We start from the raw sequence: 20537 nt of genomic DNA on the forward strand, positions 1-20537 counted from the left end.
ATTAAGCTGATTTAGTTTAGTAGAAGTGACAGCATCCTTTCCAACATGTTTTCCATCAATAATATTGTAAATGTTCCAGATTGGATTCTGAATAAATACAAAATACTGTTTTTAATTCATGATTTAACCATCAACACAACCCTGGCACTATATGAGAAGCTGATCCATATTCTTAAATCACACGTTATTCACTAAATCTGTGGTTCAATTTCACTTTCCATAGCCTGGCCACATTGATGTCGGACCTGTATGTTCTAGAAATAGTTTGAACAGAACCGGCATGACAACGCAGTACATAACATCTAAAACAACAAAACAACAGAAAACACAACAAATCAAGCTTTGCTGAGAGGTTCTAGCGTATAGTTTACCAGATAACATATAAAAGTTACATGGTTGCATAAAAACTCATTGTTGATGAAGGCAAAGAAATAGTTCTATGAATTGTATGTTGGTTTGTAGTTTGAGTGGTTAGGTTTGTTTTGATGAGATGTGAATAATTAATTATTGGACATGTATGTAGTTAACTACTATACTGGCTTTTTATCAATTCATGACCTGTTAATAATACTTGATCACATTAACCTGTCCAGAGGCTGCAGGTGGAAATTATTCTTTGCTATAACATGGTGCCACACATCTCTCCTTTTTAAAGTTAATTAAGTTTTGTACATTGTGTAAGTGAATAAACAGTACAAACGGCATCCTATGCTCTGATCCAAACCGATTAAGAAGTAATCATACAGTTTATCCATTTTTGATAAATTAGGGCCATTAAATGCAAAGCTGTCCATGTCATTGCCCCTAATACTCGTTAAATTAGTGTCAAGTCCAGGAATATCTCTTGTACTTCCAGAGAGGGTTATAGTTGGAGTTTGGTACAGTTTGTCTTACAAGGCTCCTGTAGTCTGAGCAAAAAACTTTTCCATTTTGTCTTCTTGACGGCCTGGAAACATCTGTCAGTGTCAAACAGTTATTAAGTGTTGTGCTAGAAACTCATCTGAGGTTCTTTAAATTGTTTAGGTCTGAGAAATCAGAGAAAAATACGATGTGAATTAGCAATGTATTTTAGCATCATGCTAATCATTGTTTGTGGGTCCTTTTGGCTGCACTTTTGATTATATGGATATTTTTGGGCCTGTGTCAATGCTAATGTTACCCTGTGTGTGTGTGTGTGTGTGTGTGTGTGTGTGTGTGTGTGTGTGTGGTGTGTGTGTGTTTTACTCCAATAATTCTAACTTGAATACAATATGTTCTTTTGTATGCTTCAGTTTTACAGTATTACAACTGTAAAACTGTTTTAATACTGTTAAAACAGTTTAAAACAGTTTTAGAACCTTTTAGAACCTTTTGGGACTTTTTGGTTCCATTGGCGATATGTAAGAACCCTGAAAGTGCAATCCACGTATCCAGTAAGTACTCCTGCAGGTACGCTTTATGTGTCCCGTCACCTGTAGTCAAATACGGATCTAAAGTAACAAACTGGAAAGATGCAGCTAGGAAAACAAGTGATGAAAACTCCATGTTACCTTTCTACGTCCTCTCCTGGGAAAACCTTCATCAGAGGCCATCTGTAACAGAGAAACGTAACAATCAAGTTACAGTATTTTTATCCATCATTCCTTAAATGTGAAAGACGGATAAACCAGGAAGATCCAAAGATATTGAGAAATATTGCAGGGAGAAACATTTCTGTATCTAGTCATGCCTCAAGACAATCCTGTCTCTGAGGTCAGCAGACGGTTCCTGGATTCCCAAATGGTTGGCATTTGGCATTATATAGACAGACGTCTCTATAATTAAAGTAAAATCAGCTGAAATTTGATTGTTTATGTTGGTTTTGAAGAGTAACTGTTGTGACTTTTGGCGGTTATAAATTATAATTTCATTCATTTTCATTTCTGGGATCGGAGCTCCGTTCAATGTGGAGGAGAGAGGAGAGGAGTCCTGATTACCACAGTTCATTTAACATCCATATGATATCAAGGCTCCACTGGTTTCACTGTCCTCAGATCTGTGTTAACTGGATTGCTGATGTTACAGTTATTTAAGCAGGCCTGGTTTTTACCCCACAGAGGAAATGCAGCCAATTAATGAGAAAGATGAAGTAAAAGTCCCAGAAAAGACTGTTAGGGGTCATAGTTGAAGCCTTTACAGATACTCCATGAGTACTGGTTTTTGTTAAGCATCATCACTAAATAAGACCCAGATGTAAAGTGGAAGTCATATAAATAAATACATCTGGGCCACGTGATATAGATACTAGATGTGTGTGAAGGTTCGTACATCTTCATCGTTCTCTTCAGGTGCCTGTAAAAGAAACGAGCAGAAAGCAGGAAAGTGAATTAGAAAGGAATGATCTACTCATGATCACTTATGATGTTAAAAGTTTTAATTAAAATCCCTGTTCAAGTAAAAAACAAGACATTACAATCCCTTCCTTGCTGGTGTAAATCCTTTTTAAAATTTGTTTAATAAAAAATGTGGTAACTTTTGCCTGTTTTTGATTTAGCAGCTTGTCTCTGAAAAACAGGCAGCAACAGAGGAGAGAGAAACGGTGAAGCTGTGATCAGCTTCTGTCTGAGCTGCAGTTTGTCCAAATTACACATTAACTTGGTGTAATGTGAATTTCACTTTTTGTTTAGATTTAAAAATAAAACAAAGTTCAGGCGTGGGAATTTGTTGACATTTTTTGACTCCATTATCTGAATCCAGAATGTTTCACATTTAAAAAGATAAAGTGCCAGAATGTAACTATATTATATGTACGCCACAATAATCAGCTGACCTGAGTGTTTATAATTATGTTTGGGTCAGCACTGAACTTCTATGAAACCAAATTAGTCCATCAGAACCAGAACCTTGAGGTGATCACAGCCCGTCCACAGTAACAAGGAGCAGAACCAAACCGCACATTAACAGGTTAGAGTGCGATTTCCCAGTGGAAAACACCCAAAGTTACTCCAAGATGCAAGCAGATAAGACCCAGCAGAGCCAGAAAAAAGGGTCACATACTGGAAACCTGCCCATGGTTAGCTTAATGTTTCCCAATAGGTACTGGTTCTTGTCAAGTGTTACCACCAAAGAGACCCAGATGAAACCATGAAAGCCATATTAATAAAAAGTCATATCATGTAAATGTGTGTGAAGGTTTGTACTTCTACCTGGAGGTACGTAGGTTTCTGTAAAAGAAACACAAACAGAAAGCAGAGACAGAAAGTTAGTTAAAATGATCAGCACCTGATCACTTATATTGACTAATAAAACCTGATCAGTGCTGATCAAGTTTTATTAGTTGAAGTCACTGTTTATCTAAAATGTCAGATATAATCAATACCTAGCTGCCACTTAGAGAAAATACATCATAATGACACCATAAGGATTCCTATAAGTACCAGTATAACTTTACTGACACCCTTTTGTGCTTCTTCATAAAATCTTTGAATCACCTGTAAGTATCCTGTAATTGGCCTACAATTACCTGTCATATCCACAAAGGTGCTTCTAGATGCAAGTAATATCTATGTACTTGTCTGATTTCCAATATTTTCACATCAGTACCCTGAGAGAATGTCACAGGTGAACCACAGATAATATGTAAACAACCAACTGTTGGTTTGCTGCATGTGCCCTAAAAGGGGCTGAGAAATACGGATCTAAAGTAACAAACTGGAAAGATGCAGCTAGGAAAACAAGTGATGAAAACACCATGTTACCTTTCTACCTGCTTTCATGATAAAATCTCCATCAAAGGCCATCTGTAACAGAGAAACATAACAATCAAGTTACAGTATTTTTATCCATCATTCCTTAAATGTGAAAAACGGATAAACCAGGAAGATCCAAAGATATTGAGAAATATTGCAGGGAGAAACATTTCTGTATCTAGTCGTGCCTCAAGACAATCCTGTCTCTGAGGTCAGCAGACGGTTCCTGGATTCCCAAATGGTTGGCATTTGGCATTATATAGACAGACGTCTCAATAATTAAAGTAAAATCAGCTGAAATTTGATTGTTTATGTTGGTTTTGAAGAGTAACTGCTGTGACTTTTGGCGGTTATAAATTATAATTTCATTCATTTTCATTCTGGGATTGGAGCTCCCTCCTCTGTGGAGGAGAGAGGAAAGGAGTCCTGATTACTGCAGTTCATCTAACATCCATCTGATATCAAGACACCACTGTTTTAACTGTCCTCAGATCTGTGTTAACTGGATTGTTGATGTTACAGTTATTTAAGCAGGCCTGGTTTTTACCCCACAGAGGAAATGCAGCCAATAAATGAGAAGTAAAAGTCCCAGAAAACACTGTGAGGGGTCATAGTTGAAGCCTTTACAGATACTCCGTGAGTACGGTACTGGTTTTTGTTAAGCATTATCACTAAATAAGACCCAGATGTAAAGTGGAAGTCATATAAATAAAAACATCTGGGCCACATGATACAGATACTAGATGTGTGTGAAGGTTCGTACATCGTCTGCACTCTCTTCAGGTGCCTGTAAAAGAAACGAGCAGAAAGCAGGAAAGTGAATTAGGAATGATCTACACTTGATCTCTTATGTTGTTTAAAGTTTTATCAATTGAAATTACTGCTAATGTAAAATGCCAAACATTAAGATGGATTTCTTCTAGCTGTAACTCTTAATGTTTGTTGAGAAAATGAAGATCCAAAGATGCTGAGCATGTTGCTGGGAGATTAATGTCTCCATGGCCTGAGGAATGAGTGGATCATAGGATTTACTTTCTGATAAACCAGGAAGATCGATCCGTCAGTAGCTGCGTTTCCATTGACCATAATATTATGCAGGTTGGAATTACAATAAAAAATTGATTTCATGTGTGGTGTTTGACCTCTGACCTGCATCGTCCACAGTGGGACCTTATATAGACAGGTATCTTTCCAAATCAAGTCGAATCAACTGAATTTAGGTTGATTATGTTGGTTTCAAAGAGTAACTGTTGTGACTTTTGGGGGTTATGAATTATAATTTCAATCATTTTCATTTCTGGGATCGGAGCTCCGTTCAATGTGGAGGAGAGAGGAAAGGAGTCCTGATTACTGCAGTTCATCTAACATCCATCTGATATCAAGGCTCCACTGGTTTCACTGTCCTCAGATCTGTGTTAATTGGATTGCTGATGTTACAGTTATTTAAGCAGGCCTGGTTTTTACCCCACAGAGGAAATGCAGCCAATAAATGAGAAGTAAAAGTCCCAGAAAAAACTGTGAGGGGTCATAGCTGAAGCCTTTACAGATACTCCGTGAGTACTGGTTTTTGTTAAGCATTATCACTAAATAAGACCCAGATGTAAAGTGGAAGTCATATAAATAAAAACATCTGGGCCACGTGATACAGATACTAGATGTGTGTGTGAAGGTTCGTACATCTTCATCGCTCTCTTCAGATGCCTGTAAAAGAAACGAGCAGAAAGCAGGAAAGTGAATTAGAAAGGAATGATCTACTCATGATCACTTATGTTGTTTAATGTTTTATCAATTGAAATTACTGCTAATGTAAAATGCCAAACATTAAGATGGATTTCTTCTAGCTGTAACTCTTAACATTTTTATTTATGAAAATGTGCCATAAATAAGGGCCTAAAGTAACAAACTGTAAAGAAGTAGATAAAAAAAACAGTGATGGAAACTGTCGTTGTAGAAACATAACATTCAAGTTTCAGTCATTTTTATCCATCATTTCTTCAATTTAAATAGAATTTGATCTAAATACAGTTTACCAAAAAAATGATAATAATGTTGCAAAGAGAGTAAAAGCTCCATGTTGGAATGAGTGGATCATTGGACTTTATTGGTGATAAACCAATAAATCAGCAACCAGTCCTTTCACCTCAACGGAAATCTGGATCAGTGAAATTCATTTCAAGTCACACCTCATCCTAAGGTTTGGAGTGACTCTACTTAGGTTTCATAGAGTAACTGCTGTGACTTTTGGGAGTTAATGGTTATAATTTCATTAATTTTCATTTGTGCTCCCTTCTAAGTGGAGGAGAGAGGAAAGGAGTCATGATTCCCACAGTTCATCTAACATCCATCAATCCATCTGATATCAAGGCTCCATTGGTTCTCAGATTTGTATTCCCTGGATCGCTAATGCTAAAGAACCAAGCCCATTTATGTTAACAGGCCTGATTTTGGATCCCACTGAGAAAATGCAGTCAACTAATGAGAAAGTTTAAGTAAAATATTCCAGAAACAACTGTAAGGGTCACAGTCTAAACCTGCCTATTGGTGATTCTTATACATCTCTGGAAAACATTGAGACTGCAAAACGATCAGTTTCTCTGATTTTACTTTTTACAGGTATATGCTTAGGTAAAATGGGCATTGAGCATTCTATGAACTATTGACAAGATGTCTGGTTTAGTATTAATTTACAGAAAATGGGAAATTGTCAAAATAAGAAAAAAGATGCAAAGAAAAGAAGTTCATATTCATTTATAAAGAACAATACTAATGTTTTAATTCAGGAAGAGTTTTAAAACCAATATTTGGTTGAACAACCAGGAGCTTTTCAATGAGATCATTCAATGCAATGCTCTCATTGCACTGAAACCTATGCAATGAGACCCGATAAGTACTGGTTCTTGTTACGAATTGAAACATTGACCAAACTGCAAATTGAAATCCATATCAATTAAAAACATCTTCACCATATGATACAAATATTATTTTTGTGTGTAAAGGGTCGTACATTATCACGCAACAAGTCAGATAGCTGTAAAAGAAACAAGCAGAAAGCAGGAAAGTGAATTAGAAAGGAATGATCTACACTTGATCTCTTATGATGTTAAAAGTATTAATTAAAATCCCTGTTCAAGTAAAAAACAAGACATTACAATCCCTTCCTTGCTGGTGTAAATCCTTTTTAAAATTTGTTTAATAAAAAATGTGGTAACTTTTGCCTGTTTTTGATTTAGCAGCTTGTCTCTGAAAAACAGGCAGCAACAGAGGAGAGAGAAACGGTGAAGCTGTGATCAGCTTCTGTCTGAGCTGCAGTTTGTCCAAATTACACATTAACTTGGTGTAATGTGAATTTCACTTTTTGTTTAGATTTAAAAATAAAACAAAGTTCAGGCGTGGGAATTTGTTGACATTTTTTGACTCCATTATCTGAATCCAGAATGTTTCACATTTAAAAAAATAAAGTGCCAGAATGTAACTATATTATATGTACGCCACAATAATCAGCTGACCTGAGTGTTTATAATTATGTTTGGGTCAGCACTGAACTTCTATGAAACCAAATTAGTCCATCAGAACCAGAACCTTGAGGTGATCACAGCCCGTCCACAGTAACGAGGAGCAGAACCAAACCGCACATTAACAGGTTAGAGTGCGATTTCCCAGTGGAAAACACCCAAAGTTACTCCAAGATGCAAGCAGATAAGACCCAGCAGAGCCAGAAAAAAGGGTCACATACTGGAAACCTGCCCATGGTTAGCTTAATGTTTCCCAATAGGTACTGGTTCTTGTCAAGTGTTACCACCAAAGAGACCCAGATGAAACCATGAAAGCCATATTAATAAAAAGTCATATCATGTAAATGTGTGTGAAGGTTTGTACTTCTACCTGGAGGTACGTAGGTTTCTGTAAAAGAAACATAAACAGAAAGCAGAGACAGAAAGTTAGTTAAAATGATCAGCACCTGATCACTTATATTGACTAATAAAATCTGATCAGTGCTGATCAAGTTTTATTAGTTGAAGTCACTGTTTATCTAAAATGTCAGATATAATCAATACCTAGCTGCAATTAGAGAAAATACATCATAATGACACCATAAGGATTCCTATAAGTACCAGTATAACTTTACTGACACCCTTTTGTGCTTCTTCATAAAATCTTTGAATCACCTGTAAGTATCCTGTAATTGGCCTACAATTACCTGTCATATCCACAAAGGTGCTTCTAGATGCAAGTAATATCTATGTACTTGTCTGATTTCCAATATTTTCACATCAGTACCCTGAGAGAATGTCACAGGTGAACCACAGATAATATGTAAACAACCAACTGTTGGTTTGCTGCATGTGCCCTAAAAGGGGCTGAGAAATACGGATCTAAAGTAACAAACTGGAAAGATGCAGCTAGGAAAACAAGTGACGAAAACGCCATGTTACCTTTCTACCTGCTTTCATGATAGAATCTCCATCAAAGCCCATCTGTAACAGAGAAACATAACAATCAAGTTACAGTATTTTTATCCATCATTCCTTAAATGTGAAAAACGGATAAACCAGGAAGATCCAAAGATATTGAGAAATATTGCAGGGAGAAACATTTCTGTATCTAGTCGTGCCTCAAGACAATCCTGTCTCTGAGGTCAGCAGACGGTTCCTGGATTCCCAAATGGTTGGCATTTGGCATTATATAGACAGACGTCTCTATAATTAAAGTAAAATCAGCTGAAATTTGATTGTTTATGTTGGTTTTGAAGAGTAACTGTTGTGACTTTTGGCGGTTATAAATTATAATTTCATTCATTTTCATTTCTGGGATTGGAGCTCCCTCCTCTGTGGAGGAGAGAGGAGAGGAGTCCTGATTACCACAGTTCATCTAACATCCATCTGATATCGAGGCTCCACTGGTTTCACTGTCCTCAGATCTGTGTTAACTGAATTGCTGATGTTACAGTTATTTAAGCAGGCCTGGTTTTTACCCCACAGAGGAAATGCAGCCAATTAATGAGAAAGATGAAGTAAAAGTCTCAGAAAAGACTGTTAGGGGTCATAGTTGGAGCCTTTATAGATACTCCGTGAGTACGGTACTGGTTTTTGTTAAGCATTATCACTAAATAAAACCCAGATGTAAAGTGGAAGTCATATAAATAAATACATCTGGGCCACATGATACAGATACTAGATGTGTGTGAAGGTTCGTACATCGCCTGCGTTCTCTTCAGGTGCCTGTAAAAGAAACGAGCAGAAAGCAGGAAAGTGAATTAGAAAGGAATGATCTACACTTGATCTCTTATGATGTTTAAAGTTTTATCAATTGAAATTACTGCTAATGTAAAATGCCAAACATTAAGATGGATTTCTTCTAGCTGTAACTCTTAACGTTTGTTGAGAAAATGTGTCATAAGGGCCTAAAGTAACAAACTGTAAAGAAGTAGATAAAAAAAACAGTGATGGAAACTGTCGTTGTAGAAACATAACATTCAAGTTTCAGTCATTTTTATCCATCATTTCTTCAATTTAAATAGAATTTGATCTAAATACAGTTTACCAAAAAAATGATAATAATGTTGCAAAGAGAGTAAAAGCTCCATGTTGGAATGAGTGGATCATTGGACTTTATTGGTGATAAACCAATAAATCAGCAACCAGTCCTTTCACCTCAACGGAAATCTGGATCAGTGAAATTCATTTCAAGTCACACCTCATCCTAAGGTTTGGAGTGACTCTACTTAGGTTTCATAGAGTAACTGCTGTGACTTTTGGGAGTTAATGGTTATAATTTCATTAATTTTCATTTATGCTCCCTTCTAAGTGGAGGAGAGAGGAAAGGAGTCATGATTCCCACAGTTCATCTAACATCCACCAATCCATTTGATATCAAGGCTCCATTGGTTCTCAGATTTGTATTCCCTGGATCGCTAATGCTAAAGAACCAAGCCCATTTATGTTAACAGGCCTGATTTTGGATCCCACTGAGAAAATGCAGTCAACTAATGAGAAAAGTTTAAGTAAAATATTCCAGAAACAACTGTAAGGGTCACATAGTCTAAACCTGCCTATTGGTGGTTCTTATACATCTCTGGAAAACATTGAGACTGCAAAACGATCAGTTTCTCTGATTTTACTTTTTACAGGTATATGCTTAGGTAAAATGGGCATTGAGCATTCTATGAACTATTGACAAGATGTCTCTGAAATTCAAAGCAAAAGTTTAGCACTTATTTGCAGAAAATGGGAATTATCAAAATAAGAGAAAAGATGCCAAGAAAACAAGTTCATATTCATTTATAAACACCAATGCTAATGTTTCAACCCAGGAAGAGTTTGAAAGTCAATATTTGCTGGAATAATCATCATGTTTTCAATGGGGTTCAGTGCAGTGGGCCCTTCATGTTTTCCAGGGCTGTAGATACCCAATAAGTACTGGTTCTTATCGAAACATTGATCAAACTGTAAATTGAAATCCATATCAATTAAAAACATCTTCACCATATGATACAGATATCATTTTTGTGTGTAAAGGGTCTTACATCACCGATCAAGTCAGATAGCTGTAAAAGAAACAAACAGAAAGCAGGAAAGAGAATTAGAAAGGTATGGTCTGCGCTTGATCACTTATGTTACTTTTTTAAAGTTTATTGGCTAAAATTGCTGCTAATGTAAAATGCCAAACATTAAGATGGATTTCTTCTAGCTGTAACTCTTAACATTTGTTTATTTATGAAAATGTGCCATAAATAAGGGCCTAAAGTAACAAACTGTAAAGGAGTAGCTAAAAAAAACAACAGTGGTGGAAACTAAGGTTTGGAGTGACTCTGCATAGGTTTCAAAGAGTAACTGCTGTGACTTTTGGGAGTTATTGGTTATAATTTTATTAATTTTCATTTCTGGGATTGGAGCTCCCTCCTCTGTGGAGGAGGGAGGAAAGGAGTCGTGATTCCCACAGTTCATTTAACATCCATCAATCCATTTGATGTCAAGGCTCCATTGGTTCTTAGATTTGTATTCCCTGGATCTCTAATGTTAAAGCACCAAACCCATTTATGTTAACAGGTTTCAGTTTGGATCTTACAATATGGAAATGCACTCAACTACTGAGGAAGGTAAAGTAAAAGATCCCAGAAAAACTGTACGGGTTTCATAGTCTAAACCTGCCTACAGCTAGCTTAAAGTTTCCTGATAATTACTCCATAAATACTCGTTCTTGTTAAGTATTAAAGTATCATACTGTAAAGTGAAAACCATATGACACAAATACTAGATTTATGTGTGAAGGTTCGTACCTCGAGATCGCTTTTAGATAACTGTAAAAGAAACAGAAAGCAGGAATAGAAAGTCGATTAGAAAGGTTTGATCTGCATCCGATCACTTCAGTTGCTTCAAATTTATTGGTAGAAATCCCTATTCCTCTAAAATACCAAACATTAAGATGGATTTCTTCTAGCTGTAACTCTTAACATTCGAGTTAAAAAATATCAATACCTCTGCATCAGAAACCACAACCTGAAAAGGAGAGCAGACAGAAGAAAATCAGTTACAAGAGCAATAATTAACTATTTCTCATCATTATTATCCAGTTCCTGCCACAAACCTGAGGTAAGTGTTTTATGAAAAGCAGAACCATTTCTTTAAAATCCTTCCAATTATCTCCTCAGCTTTCAAAGCTTTTAAATTTGTATTTTACTGCAGCAGAGACAATCAAAAATCTTAAAGAACTGATTTAAATATGATCATGTTTCCTTTAGCAATAAATTTCCACAAGTCTAGAAACATTTCTCAAGTTTGGCTACAGCTGCATCGAAAACATGTGATGCCCCTCAGGGATCAACTCTTTGTTTTCTATTCCCACAGTGGATCAAATTTACACTGAGGTGAGTTAAAATGGAGTCTGATGCGGCTGCAAAACAAGTATTTTAAAAATAACCACACAGATTAAACCTTTTATACAAGTTTTGAATCCCCAGGAATATTAACAGAAATATTTTCACTTTTTCTTTGTCCTCAGGAAGAGTCCAGGTGATGTATGGCAGGAAGTCCACGTCATCCTCTGCGATCAATCTCTATTATTCTAGCTTCACTGTCCTTAGATCTGTGTTTACTGGATCACTAAAGCACCACGCCTAGTTTATGCCAACAGGCCTGGTTTTGAACCTCATTGTGAAGATGCATTTAACTAAAGGAAAAGATTAAATAAAAGATCCCAGAAAAATATTGTAAGGATCTTAAAAACCTCCTTACAGGTATCCTGTCAGCGTGATGTCCCTGTAGGTAGTTAAGGAAGGAAGCACGCTGTGTGTACGCTCCTAGTTTCCAACATCTTTCACAGAGGTATTCTGAGAGTATGTCACAAGTGAACTACAGATTAAGTGTGAACATCTCTTGGTTTGCTGTATGTACCTAAAGTTACAAACTGTAAAGAAGGAACTAAAACAACAAGTGATGGAAACTCCTTCTTACCTCATGATATGAAGAGTGGAAATCATCGTACTCCATCTGTAACAGAAATATTAAAGTTACAGTATTTTTTACCAATCATTCTTTATATGTAAAACGCTGATAAATCAGAAAGATCCAAAGATGCTGAGCATGTTGCTGGGAGATTAATGTCTCCATGGCCTGAGGAATGAGTGGATCATAGGATTTACTTTCTGATAAACCAGGAAGATCGATCCGTCAGTAGCTGCGTTTCCATTGACCATAATATTATGCAGGTTGGAATTCCAATAAAAAATAGATTTCATGTGTGGTGTTTGACCTCTGACCTGCATCGTCCACAGTGGGACCTTATATAGACAGGTATCTTTCCACATCAAGTCGAATCAACTGAATTTAGGTTGATTATGTTGGTTTCAAAGAGTAACTGTTGTGACTTTTGGCGGTTATGAATTATAATTTCATTCATTTTCATTTCTGGGATCAGAGCTCCGTTCAATGTGGAGGAGAGAGGAGAGGAGTCCTGATTACCACAGTTCATCTAACATCCATCTGATATCAAGGCTCCACTGGTTTCACTGTCCTCAGATCTGTGTTAACTGGATTGCTGATGTTACAGTTATTTAAGCAGGCCTGGTTTTTACCCCACAGAGGAAATGCAGCCAATTAATGAGGAAGATGAAGTAAAAGTCTCAGAAAAGACTGTTAGGGGTCATAGTTGGAGCCTTTATAGATACTCCGTGAGTACGGTACTGGTTTTTGTTAAGCATTATCACTAAATAAAACCCAGATGTAAAGTGGAAGTCATATAAATAAAAACATCTGGGCCACATGATACAGATACTAGATGTGTGTGAAGGTTCGTACATCTTCATCGTTCTCTTCAAATGCCTGTAAAAGAAACGAGCAGAAAGCAGGAAAGTGAATTAGAAAGGAATGATCTACACTTGATCTCTTATGATGTTAAAAGTTTTAATTAAAATCCCTGTTCAAGTAAAAAACAATACATTACAATCCCTTCCTTCCTGGTGTAAATTCTTTTAAAATTTGTTTAATAAAAAATGTGGTAACTTTTGCCTGTTTTTGATTTAGCAGCTTGTCTCTGAAAAACAGGCAGCAACAGAGGAGAGAGAAACGGTGAAGCTGTGATCAGCTTCTGTCTGAGCTGCAGTTTGTCCAAATTACACATTAACTTGGTGTAATGTGAATTTCACTTTTTGTTTAGATTTAAAAATAAAACAAAGTTCAGGCGTGGGAATTTGTTGACATTTTTTGACTCCATTATCTGAATCCAGAATGTTTCACATTTAAAAAGATAAAGTGCCAGAATGTAACTATATTATATGTACGCCACAATAATCAGCTGACCTGAGTGTTTATAATTATGTTTGGGTCAGCACTGAACTTCTATGAAACCAAATTAGTCCATCAGAACCAGAACCTTGAGGTGATCACAGCCCGTCCACAGTAACGAGGAGCAGAACCAAACCGCACATTAACAGGTTAGAGTGCGATTTCCCAGTGGAAAACACCCAAAGTTACTCCAAGATGCAAGTAGATAAGACCCAGCAGAGCCAGAAAAAAGGGTCACATACTGGAAACCTGCCCATGGTTAGCTTAATGTTTCCCAATAGGTACTGGTTCTTGTCAAGTGTTACCACCAAAAAGACCCAGATGAAACCATGAAAGCCATATTAATAAAAAGTCATATCATGTAAATGTGTGTGAAGGTTTGTACTTCTACCTGGAGGTACGTAGGTTTCTGTAAAAGAAACACAAACAGAAAGCAGAGACAGAAAGTTAGTTAAAATGATCAGCACCTGATCACTTATATTGACTAATAAAACCTGATCAGTGCTGATCAAGTTTTATTAGTTGAAGTCACTGTTTATCTAAAATGTCAGATATAATCAATACCTAGCTGCCACTTAGAGAAAATACATCATAATGACACCATAAGGATTCCTATAAGTACCAGTATAACTTTACTGACACCCTTTTGTGCTTCTTCATAAAATCTTTGAATCACCTATAAATATCCTGTAATTGACCTACAATTACCTGTCATATCCACAAAGGTGCTTCTAGATGCAAGTAATATCTATGTACTTGTCTAGTTTCCAATATTTTCACATCAGTACCCTGAGAGAATGTCACAGGCGAACCACAGATAATATGTAAACAACCAACTGTTGGTTTGCTGCATGTGCCCTAAAAGGGGCTGAGAAATACGGATCTAAAGTAACAAACTGGAAAGATGCAGCTAGGAAAACAAGTGATGAAAACTCCATGTTACCTTTCTACCTCCTTTCATGATAAAATCTCCATCAAAGGCCATCTGTAACAGAGAAACATAACAATCAAGTTACAGTATTTTTATCCATCATTCCTTAAATGTGAAAAACGGATAAACCAGGAAGATCCAAAGATATTGAGAAATATTGCAGGGAGAAACATTTCTGTATCTAGTCGTGCCTCAAGACAATCCTGTCTCTGAGGTCAGCAGACGGTTCCTGGATTCCCAAATGGTTGGCATTTGGCATTATATAGACAGACGTCTCTATAATTAAAGTAAAATCAGCTGAAATTTGATTGTTTATGTGGGTTTTGAAGAGTAACTGTTGTGACTTTTGGCAGTTATAAATTATAATTTCATTCATTTTCATTCTGGGATTGGAGCTCCCTCCTCTGTGGAGGAGAGAGGAAAGGAGTCCTGATTACTGCAGTTCATCTAACATCCATCTGATATCAAGGCTCCACTGTTTTAACTGTCCTCAGATCTGTCTGTGTTAACTGGATTGTTGATGTTACAGTTATTTAAGCAGGCCTGGTTTTTACCCCACAGAGGAAATGCAGCCAATTAATGAGAAGTAAAAGTCCCAGAAAAGACTGTTAGGGGTCATAGTTGGAGCCTTTATAGATACTCAATGAGTACTGGTTTTTGTTAAGCATCATCACTAAATAAGACCCAGATGTAAAGTGGAAGTCATATAAATAAAAACATCTGGGCCACGTGATACAGATACTAGATGTGTGTGAAGGTTCGTACATCGTCTGCACTCTCTTCAGGTGCCTGTAAAAGAAACGAGCAGAAAGCAGGAAAGTGAATTAGGAATGATCTACACTTGATCTCTTATGTTGTTTAAAGTTTTATCAATTGAAATTACTGCTAATGTAAAATGCCAAACATTAAGATGGATTTCTTCTAGCTGTAACTCTTAATGTTTGTTGAGAAAATGAAGATCCAAAGATGCTGAGCATGTTGCTGGGAGATTAATGTCTCCATGGCCTGAGGAATGAGTGGATCATAGGATTTACTTTCTGATAAACCAGGAAGATCGATCCGTCAGTAGCTGCGTTTCCATTGACCATAATATTATGCAGGTTGGAATTACAATAAAAAATTGATTTCATGTGTGGTGTTTGACCTCTGACCTGCATCGTCCACAGTGGGACCTTATATAGACAGGTATCTTTCCAAATCAAGTCGAATCAACTGAATTTAGGTTGATTATGTTGGTTTCAAAGAGTAACTGTTGTGACTTTTGGGGGTTATGAATTATAATTTCAATCATTTTCATTTCTGGGATCGGAGCTCCGTTCAATGTGGAGGAGAGAGGAAAGGAGTCCTGATTACTGCAGTTCATCTAACATCCATCTGATATCAAGGCTCCACTGGTTTCACTGTCCTCAGATCTGTGTTAACTGGATTGTTGATGTTACAGTTATTTAAGCAGGCCTGGTTTTTACCCCACAGAGGAAATGCAGCCAATAAATGAGAAGTAAAAGTCCCAGAAAAGACTGTGAGGGGTCATAGCTGAAGCCTTTACAGATACTCCGTGAGTACTGGTTTTTGTTAAGCATCATCACTAAATAAAACCCAGATGTAAAGTGGAAGTCATATAAATAAAAACATCTGGGCCACGTGATACAGATACTAGATGTGTGTGTGAAGGTTCGTACATCTTCATCGCTCTCTTCAGATGCCTGTAAAAGAAACGAGCAGAAAGCAGGAAAGTGAATTAGAAAGGAATGATCTACTCATGATCACTTATGTTGTTTAATGTTTTATCAATTGAAATTACTGCTAATGTAAAATGCCAAACATTAAGATGGATTTCTTCTAACTGTAACTCTTAACGTTTGTTGAGAAAATGTGTCATAAATAAGGGCCTAAAGTAACAAACTGTAAAGAAGTAGATAAAAAAAACAGTGATGGAAACTGTCATTGTAGAAACATAACATTCAAGTTTCAGTCATTTTTATCCATCATTTCTTCGATTTAAATAGAATTTGATATAAATACAGTTTACCAAAAAATGATAATAATGTTGCAAAGAGAGTAAAAGCTCCATGTTGGAATGAGTGGATCATTGGACTTTATTGGTGATAAACCAATAAATCAGCAACCAGTCCTTTCACCTCAACGGAAATCTGGATCAGTGAAATTCATTTCAAGTCACACCTCATCCTAAGGTTTGGAGTGACTCTACTTAGGTTTCATAGAGTAACTGCTGTGACTTTTGGGAGTTAATGGTTATAATTTCATTAATTTTCATTTATGCTCCCTTCTAAGTGGAGGAGAGAGGAAAGGAGTCATGATTCCCACAGTTCATCTAACATCCATCAATCCATCTGATATCAAGGCTCCATTGGTTCTCAGATTTGTATTCCCTGGATCGCTAATGCTAAAGAACCAAGCCCATTTATGTTAACAGGCCTGATTTTGGATCCCACTGAGAAAATGCAGTCAACTAATGAGAAAGTTTAAGTAAAATATTCCAGAAACAACTGTAAGGGTCACATAGTCTAAACCTGCCTATTGGTGGTTCTTATACATCTCTGGAAAACATTGAGACTGCAAAACGATCAGTTTCTCTGATTTTACTTTTTACAGGTATATGCTTAGGTAAAATGGGCATAGTTCTTTTATTCTATGAACTATTGACAAGGTGTCTAGTTTAGTATTAATTTACAGAAAATGGGAAATTGTCAAAATAAGAAAAAAGATGCAAAGAAAAGAAGTTCATATTCATTTATAAAGAACAATACTAATGTTTTAATTCAGGAAGAGTTTTAAAACCAATATTTGGTTGAACAACCAGGAGCTTTTCAATGAGATCATTCAATGCAATGCTCTCATTGCACTGAAACCTATGCAATGAGACCCGATAAGTACTGGTTCTTGTTACGAATTGAAACATTGACCAAACTGCAAATTGAAATCCATATCAATTAAAAACATCTTCACCATATGATACAAATATTATTTTTGTGTGTAAAGGGTCGTACATTATCACGCAACAAGTCAGATAGCTGTAAAAGAAACAAGCAGAAAGCAGGAAAGTGAATTAGAAAGGAATGATGTACACTTGATCTCTTATGATGTTAAAAGTTTTAATTAAAATCCCTGTTCAAGTAAAAAACAAGACATTAAAATCCCTTCCTTCCTGGTGTAAATCCTTTTAAAATTTGTTTAATAAAAAATGTGGTAACTTTTGCCTGTTTTTGATTTAGCAGCTTGTCTCTGAAAAACAGGCAGCAACAGAGGAGAGAGAAACGGTGAAGCTGTGATCAGCTTCTGTCTGAGCTGCAGTTTGTCCAAATTACACATTAACTTGGTGTAATGTGAATTTCACTTTTTGTTTAGAGTTAAAAATAAAACAAAGTTCAGGCGTGGGAATTTGTTGACATTTTTTGACTCCATTATCTGAATCCACAATGTTTCACATTTAAAAAAATAAAGTGCCAGAATGTAACTATATTATATGTACGCCACAATAATCAGCTGACCTGAGTGTTTATAATTATGTTTGGGTCAGCACTGAACTTCTATGAAACCAAATTAAATATCTGGTTTATTTGAGTCCATCAGAACCAGAACCTTGAGGTGATCACAGCCCGTCCACAGTAACGAGGAGCAGAACCAAACCGCACATTAACAGGTTAGAGTGCGATTTCCCAGTGGAAAACACCCAAAGTTACTCCAAGATGCAAGTAGATAAGACCCAGCAGAGCCAGAAAAAAGGGTCACATACTGGAAACCTGCCCATGGTTAGCTTAATGTTTCCCAATAGGTACTGGTTCTTGTCAAGTGTTACCACCAAAGAGACCCAGATGAAACCATGAAAGCCATATTAATAAAAAGTCATATCATGTAAATGTGTGTGAAGGTTTGTACTTCTACCTGGAGGAGCATAGATCTCTGTAAAAGAAACACAAACAGAAAGCAGGGACAGAAAGTTAGTTAAAATGATCAGCACCTGATCACTTATATTGACTAATAAAACCTGATCAGTGCTGATCAAGTTTTATTAGTTGAAGTCACTGTTTATCTAAAATGTCAGATATAATCAATACCTAGCTGCCACTTAGAGAAAATACATCATAATGACACCATAAGGATTCCTATAAGTACCAGTATAACTTTACTGACACCCTTTTGTGCTTCTTCATAAAATCTTTGAATCACCTGTAAATATCCTGTAATTGACCTACAATTACCTGTCATATCCACAAAGGTGCTTCTAGATGCAAGTAATATCTATGTACTTGTCTGATTTCCAATATTTTCACATCAGTACCCTGAGAGAATGTCACAGGTGAACCACAGATAATATGTAAACAACCAACTGTTGGTTTGCTGCATGTGCCCTAAAAGGGGCTGAGAAATACGGATCTAAAGTAACAAACTGGAAAGATGCAGCTAGGAAAACAAGTGATGAAAACTCCATGTTACCTTTCTACCTCCTTTCATGATAAAATCTCCATCAAAGGCCATCTGTAACAGAGAAACATAACAATCAAGTTACAGTATTTTTATCCATCATTCCTTAAATGTGAAAAACGGATAAACCAGGAAGATCCAAAGATATTGAGAAATATTGCAGGGAGAAACATTTCTGTATCTAGTCGTGCCTCAAGACAATCCTGTCTCTGAGGTCAGCAGACGGTTCCTGGATTCCCAAATGGTTGGCATTTGGCATTATATAGACGGACGTCTCTATAATTAAAGTAAAATCAGCTGAAATTTGATTGTTTATGTTGGTTTTGAAGAGTAACTGCTGTGACTTTTGGCGGTTATAAATTATAATTTCATTCATTTTCATTCTGGGATTGGAGCTCCCTCCTCTGTGGAGGAGAGAGGAAAGGAGTCCTGATTACTGCAGTTCATCTAACATCCATCTGATATCAAGGCTCCACTGGTTTCACTGTCCTCAGATCTGTGTTAACTGGATTGCTGATGTTACAGTTATTTAAGCAGGCCTGGTTTTTACCCCACAGAGGAAATGCAGCCAATTAATGAGAAGTAAAAGTCCCAGAAAAGACTGTGAGGGGTCATAGTTGAAGCCTTTATAGATACTCAATGAGTACTGGTTTTTGTTAAGCATCATCACTAAATAAGACCCAGATGTAAAGTGGAAGTCATATAAATAAAAACATCTGGGCCACGTGATACAGATACTAGATGTGTGTGTGAAGGTTTGTACATCTTCATCGCTCTCTTCAGATGTCTGTAAAAGAAACAAGCAGAAAGCAGGAAAGTGAATTAGGAATGATCTACACTTGATCTCTTATGATGTTTAAAGTTTATTAGCTAAAATTACTGCTAATGTAAAATGCCAAACATTAAGATGGATTTCTTCTAGCTGTAACTCTTAACATTTGTTGAGAAAATGTGCCATAAATAAGGGCCTAAAGTAACAAACTGTAAAGAAGTAGATAAAAAAAACAGTGATGGAAACTGTCGTTGTAGAAACATAACATTCAAGTTTCAGTCATTTTTATCCATCATTTCTTAGATTTAAATAGAATTTGATATAAATACAGTTTACCAAAAAATGATAATAATGTTGCAAATAGATTAAAACTGTATGGGTCTCAAAGTCTAAACCTGCCTACAGCTAGCTTAAAGTTTCCTGATAATTACTCCATAAATACTCGTTCTTGTTAAGTATTAAAGTATCATACTGTAAAGTGAAAACCATATGATACAAATACTAGATTTATGTGTGAAGGTTCGTACCTCGAAATCGCTTTCTTCAGATGACTGTAAAAGAAACAGAAAGCAGGAATAGAAAGTCGATTAGAAAGGTTTGATCTGCATCCGATCACTTCAGTTGCTTCAAATTTATTGGTAGAAATCCCTATTCCTCTAAAATAGCAAACAGTAAGATATATTTATTCTAGCTTTAACTCTTTCTTAACATTCGAGTTAAAAAATATCAATACCTCTGCATCAGAAACCACAACCTGAAAAGAAGAGAGCAGACAGAAGAAAATCAGTTACAAGAGCAATAATTAACTATTTCTCATCATTATTATCCAGTTCCTGGCACAAACCTGAGGTAAGTGTTTTATGAAAAGCAGAACTAACCATTTCTTTAAAATCCTTCCAATTATC

The 20537-nt window shown here is 36.3% G+C and overlaps 1 protein-coding gene across 1 annotated transcript in view; it reads right to left on the bottom strand.

The window, feature by feature from the left end:
- The window catches only part of LOC106916106 (protein mono-ADP-ribosyltransferase PARP4-like), a 46991-nt gene that overhangs the window by 8255 nt on the left and 18199 nt on the right, over positions 1 to 20537 (bottom strand). Inside the window, exons 32-54 of the mRNA XM_088003038.1 lie at positions 20366 to 20386; positions 20160 to 20183; positions 19624 to 19647; positions 18873 to 18914; positions 18321 to 18338; positions 16097 to 16120; positions 15183 to 15206; positions 14430 to 14471; positions 13878 to 13895; positions 13001 to 13024; positions 12158 to 12193; positions 11183 to 11203; positions 10984 to 11004; positions 10231 to 10251; positions 8903 to 8926; positions 8141 to 8182; positions 7590 to 7607; positions 5385 to 5408; positions 4471 to 4494; positions 3717 to 3758; positions 3165 to 3182; positions 2287 to 2310; positions 1530 to 1571 (exon numbers count right to left, since the gene is read on the bottom strand). Coding sequence (XP_087859164.1) covers positions 1530 to 1571; positions 2287 to 2310; positions 3165 to 3182; positions 3717 to 3758; positions 4471 to 4494; positions 5385 to 5408; positions 7590 to 7607; positions 8141 to 8182; positions 8903 to 8926; positions 10231 to 10251; positions 10984 to 11004; positions 11183 to 11203; positions 12158 to 12193; positions 13001 to 13024; positions 13878 to 13895; positions 14430 to 14471; positions 15183 to 15206; positions 16097 to 16120; positions 18321 to 18338; positions 18873 to 18914; positions 19624 to 19647; positions 20160 to 20183; positions 20366 to 20386 — 618 coding nt within the window. The remainder of the gene's footprint in view (positions 1 to 1529; positions 1572 to 2286; positions 2311 to 3164; positions 3183 to 3716; positions 3759 to 4470; positions 4495 to 5384; positions 5409 to 7589; positions 7608 to 8140; positions 8183 to 8902; positions 8927 to 10230; positions 10252 to 10983; positions 11005 to 11182; positions 11204 to 12157; positions 12194 to 13000; positions 13025 to 13877; positions 13896 to 14429; positions 14472 to 15182; positions 15207 to 16096; positions 16121 to 18320; positions 18339 to 18872; positions 18915 to 19623; positions 19648 to 20159; positions 20184 to 20365; positions 20387 to 20537) is intronic.

Source organism: Poecilia mexicana, unplaced genomic scaffold (assembly GCF_051168715.1).
Source record: "Poecilia mexicana isolate PSO_F unplaced genomic scaffold, ASM5116871v1 scaffold_2, whole genome shotgun sequence".
Taxonomy (NCBI): domain Eukaryota; kingdom Metazoa; phylum Chordata; class Actinopteri; order Cyprinodontiformes; family Poeciliidae; genus Poecilia; species Poecilia mexicana.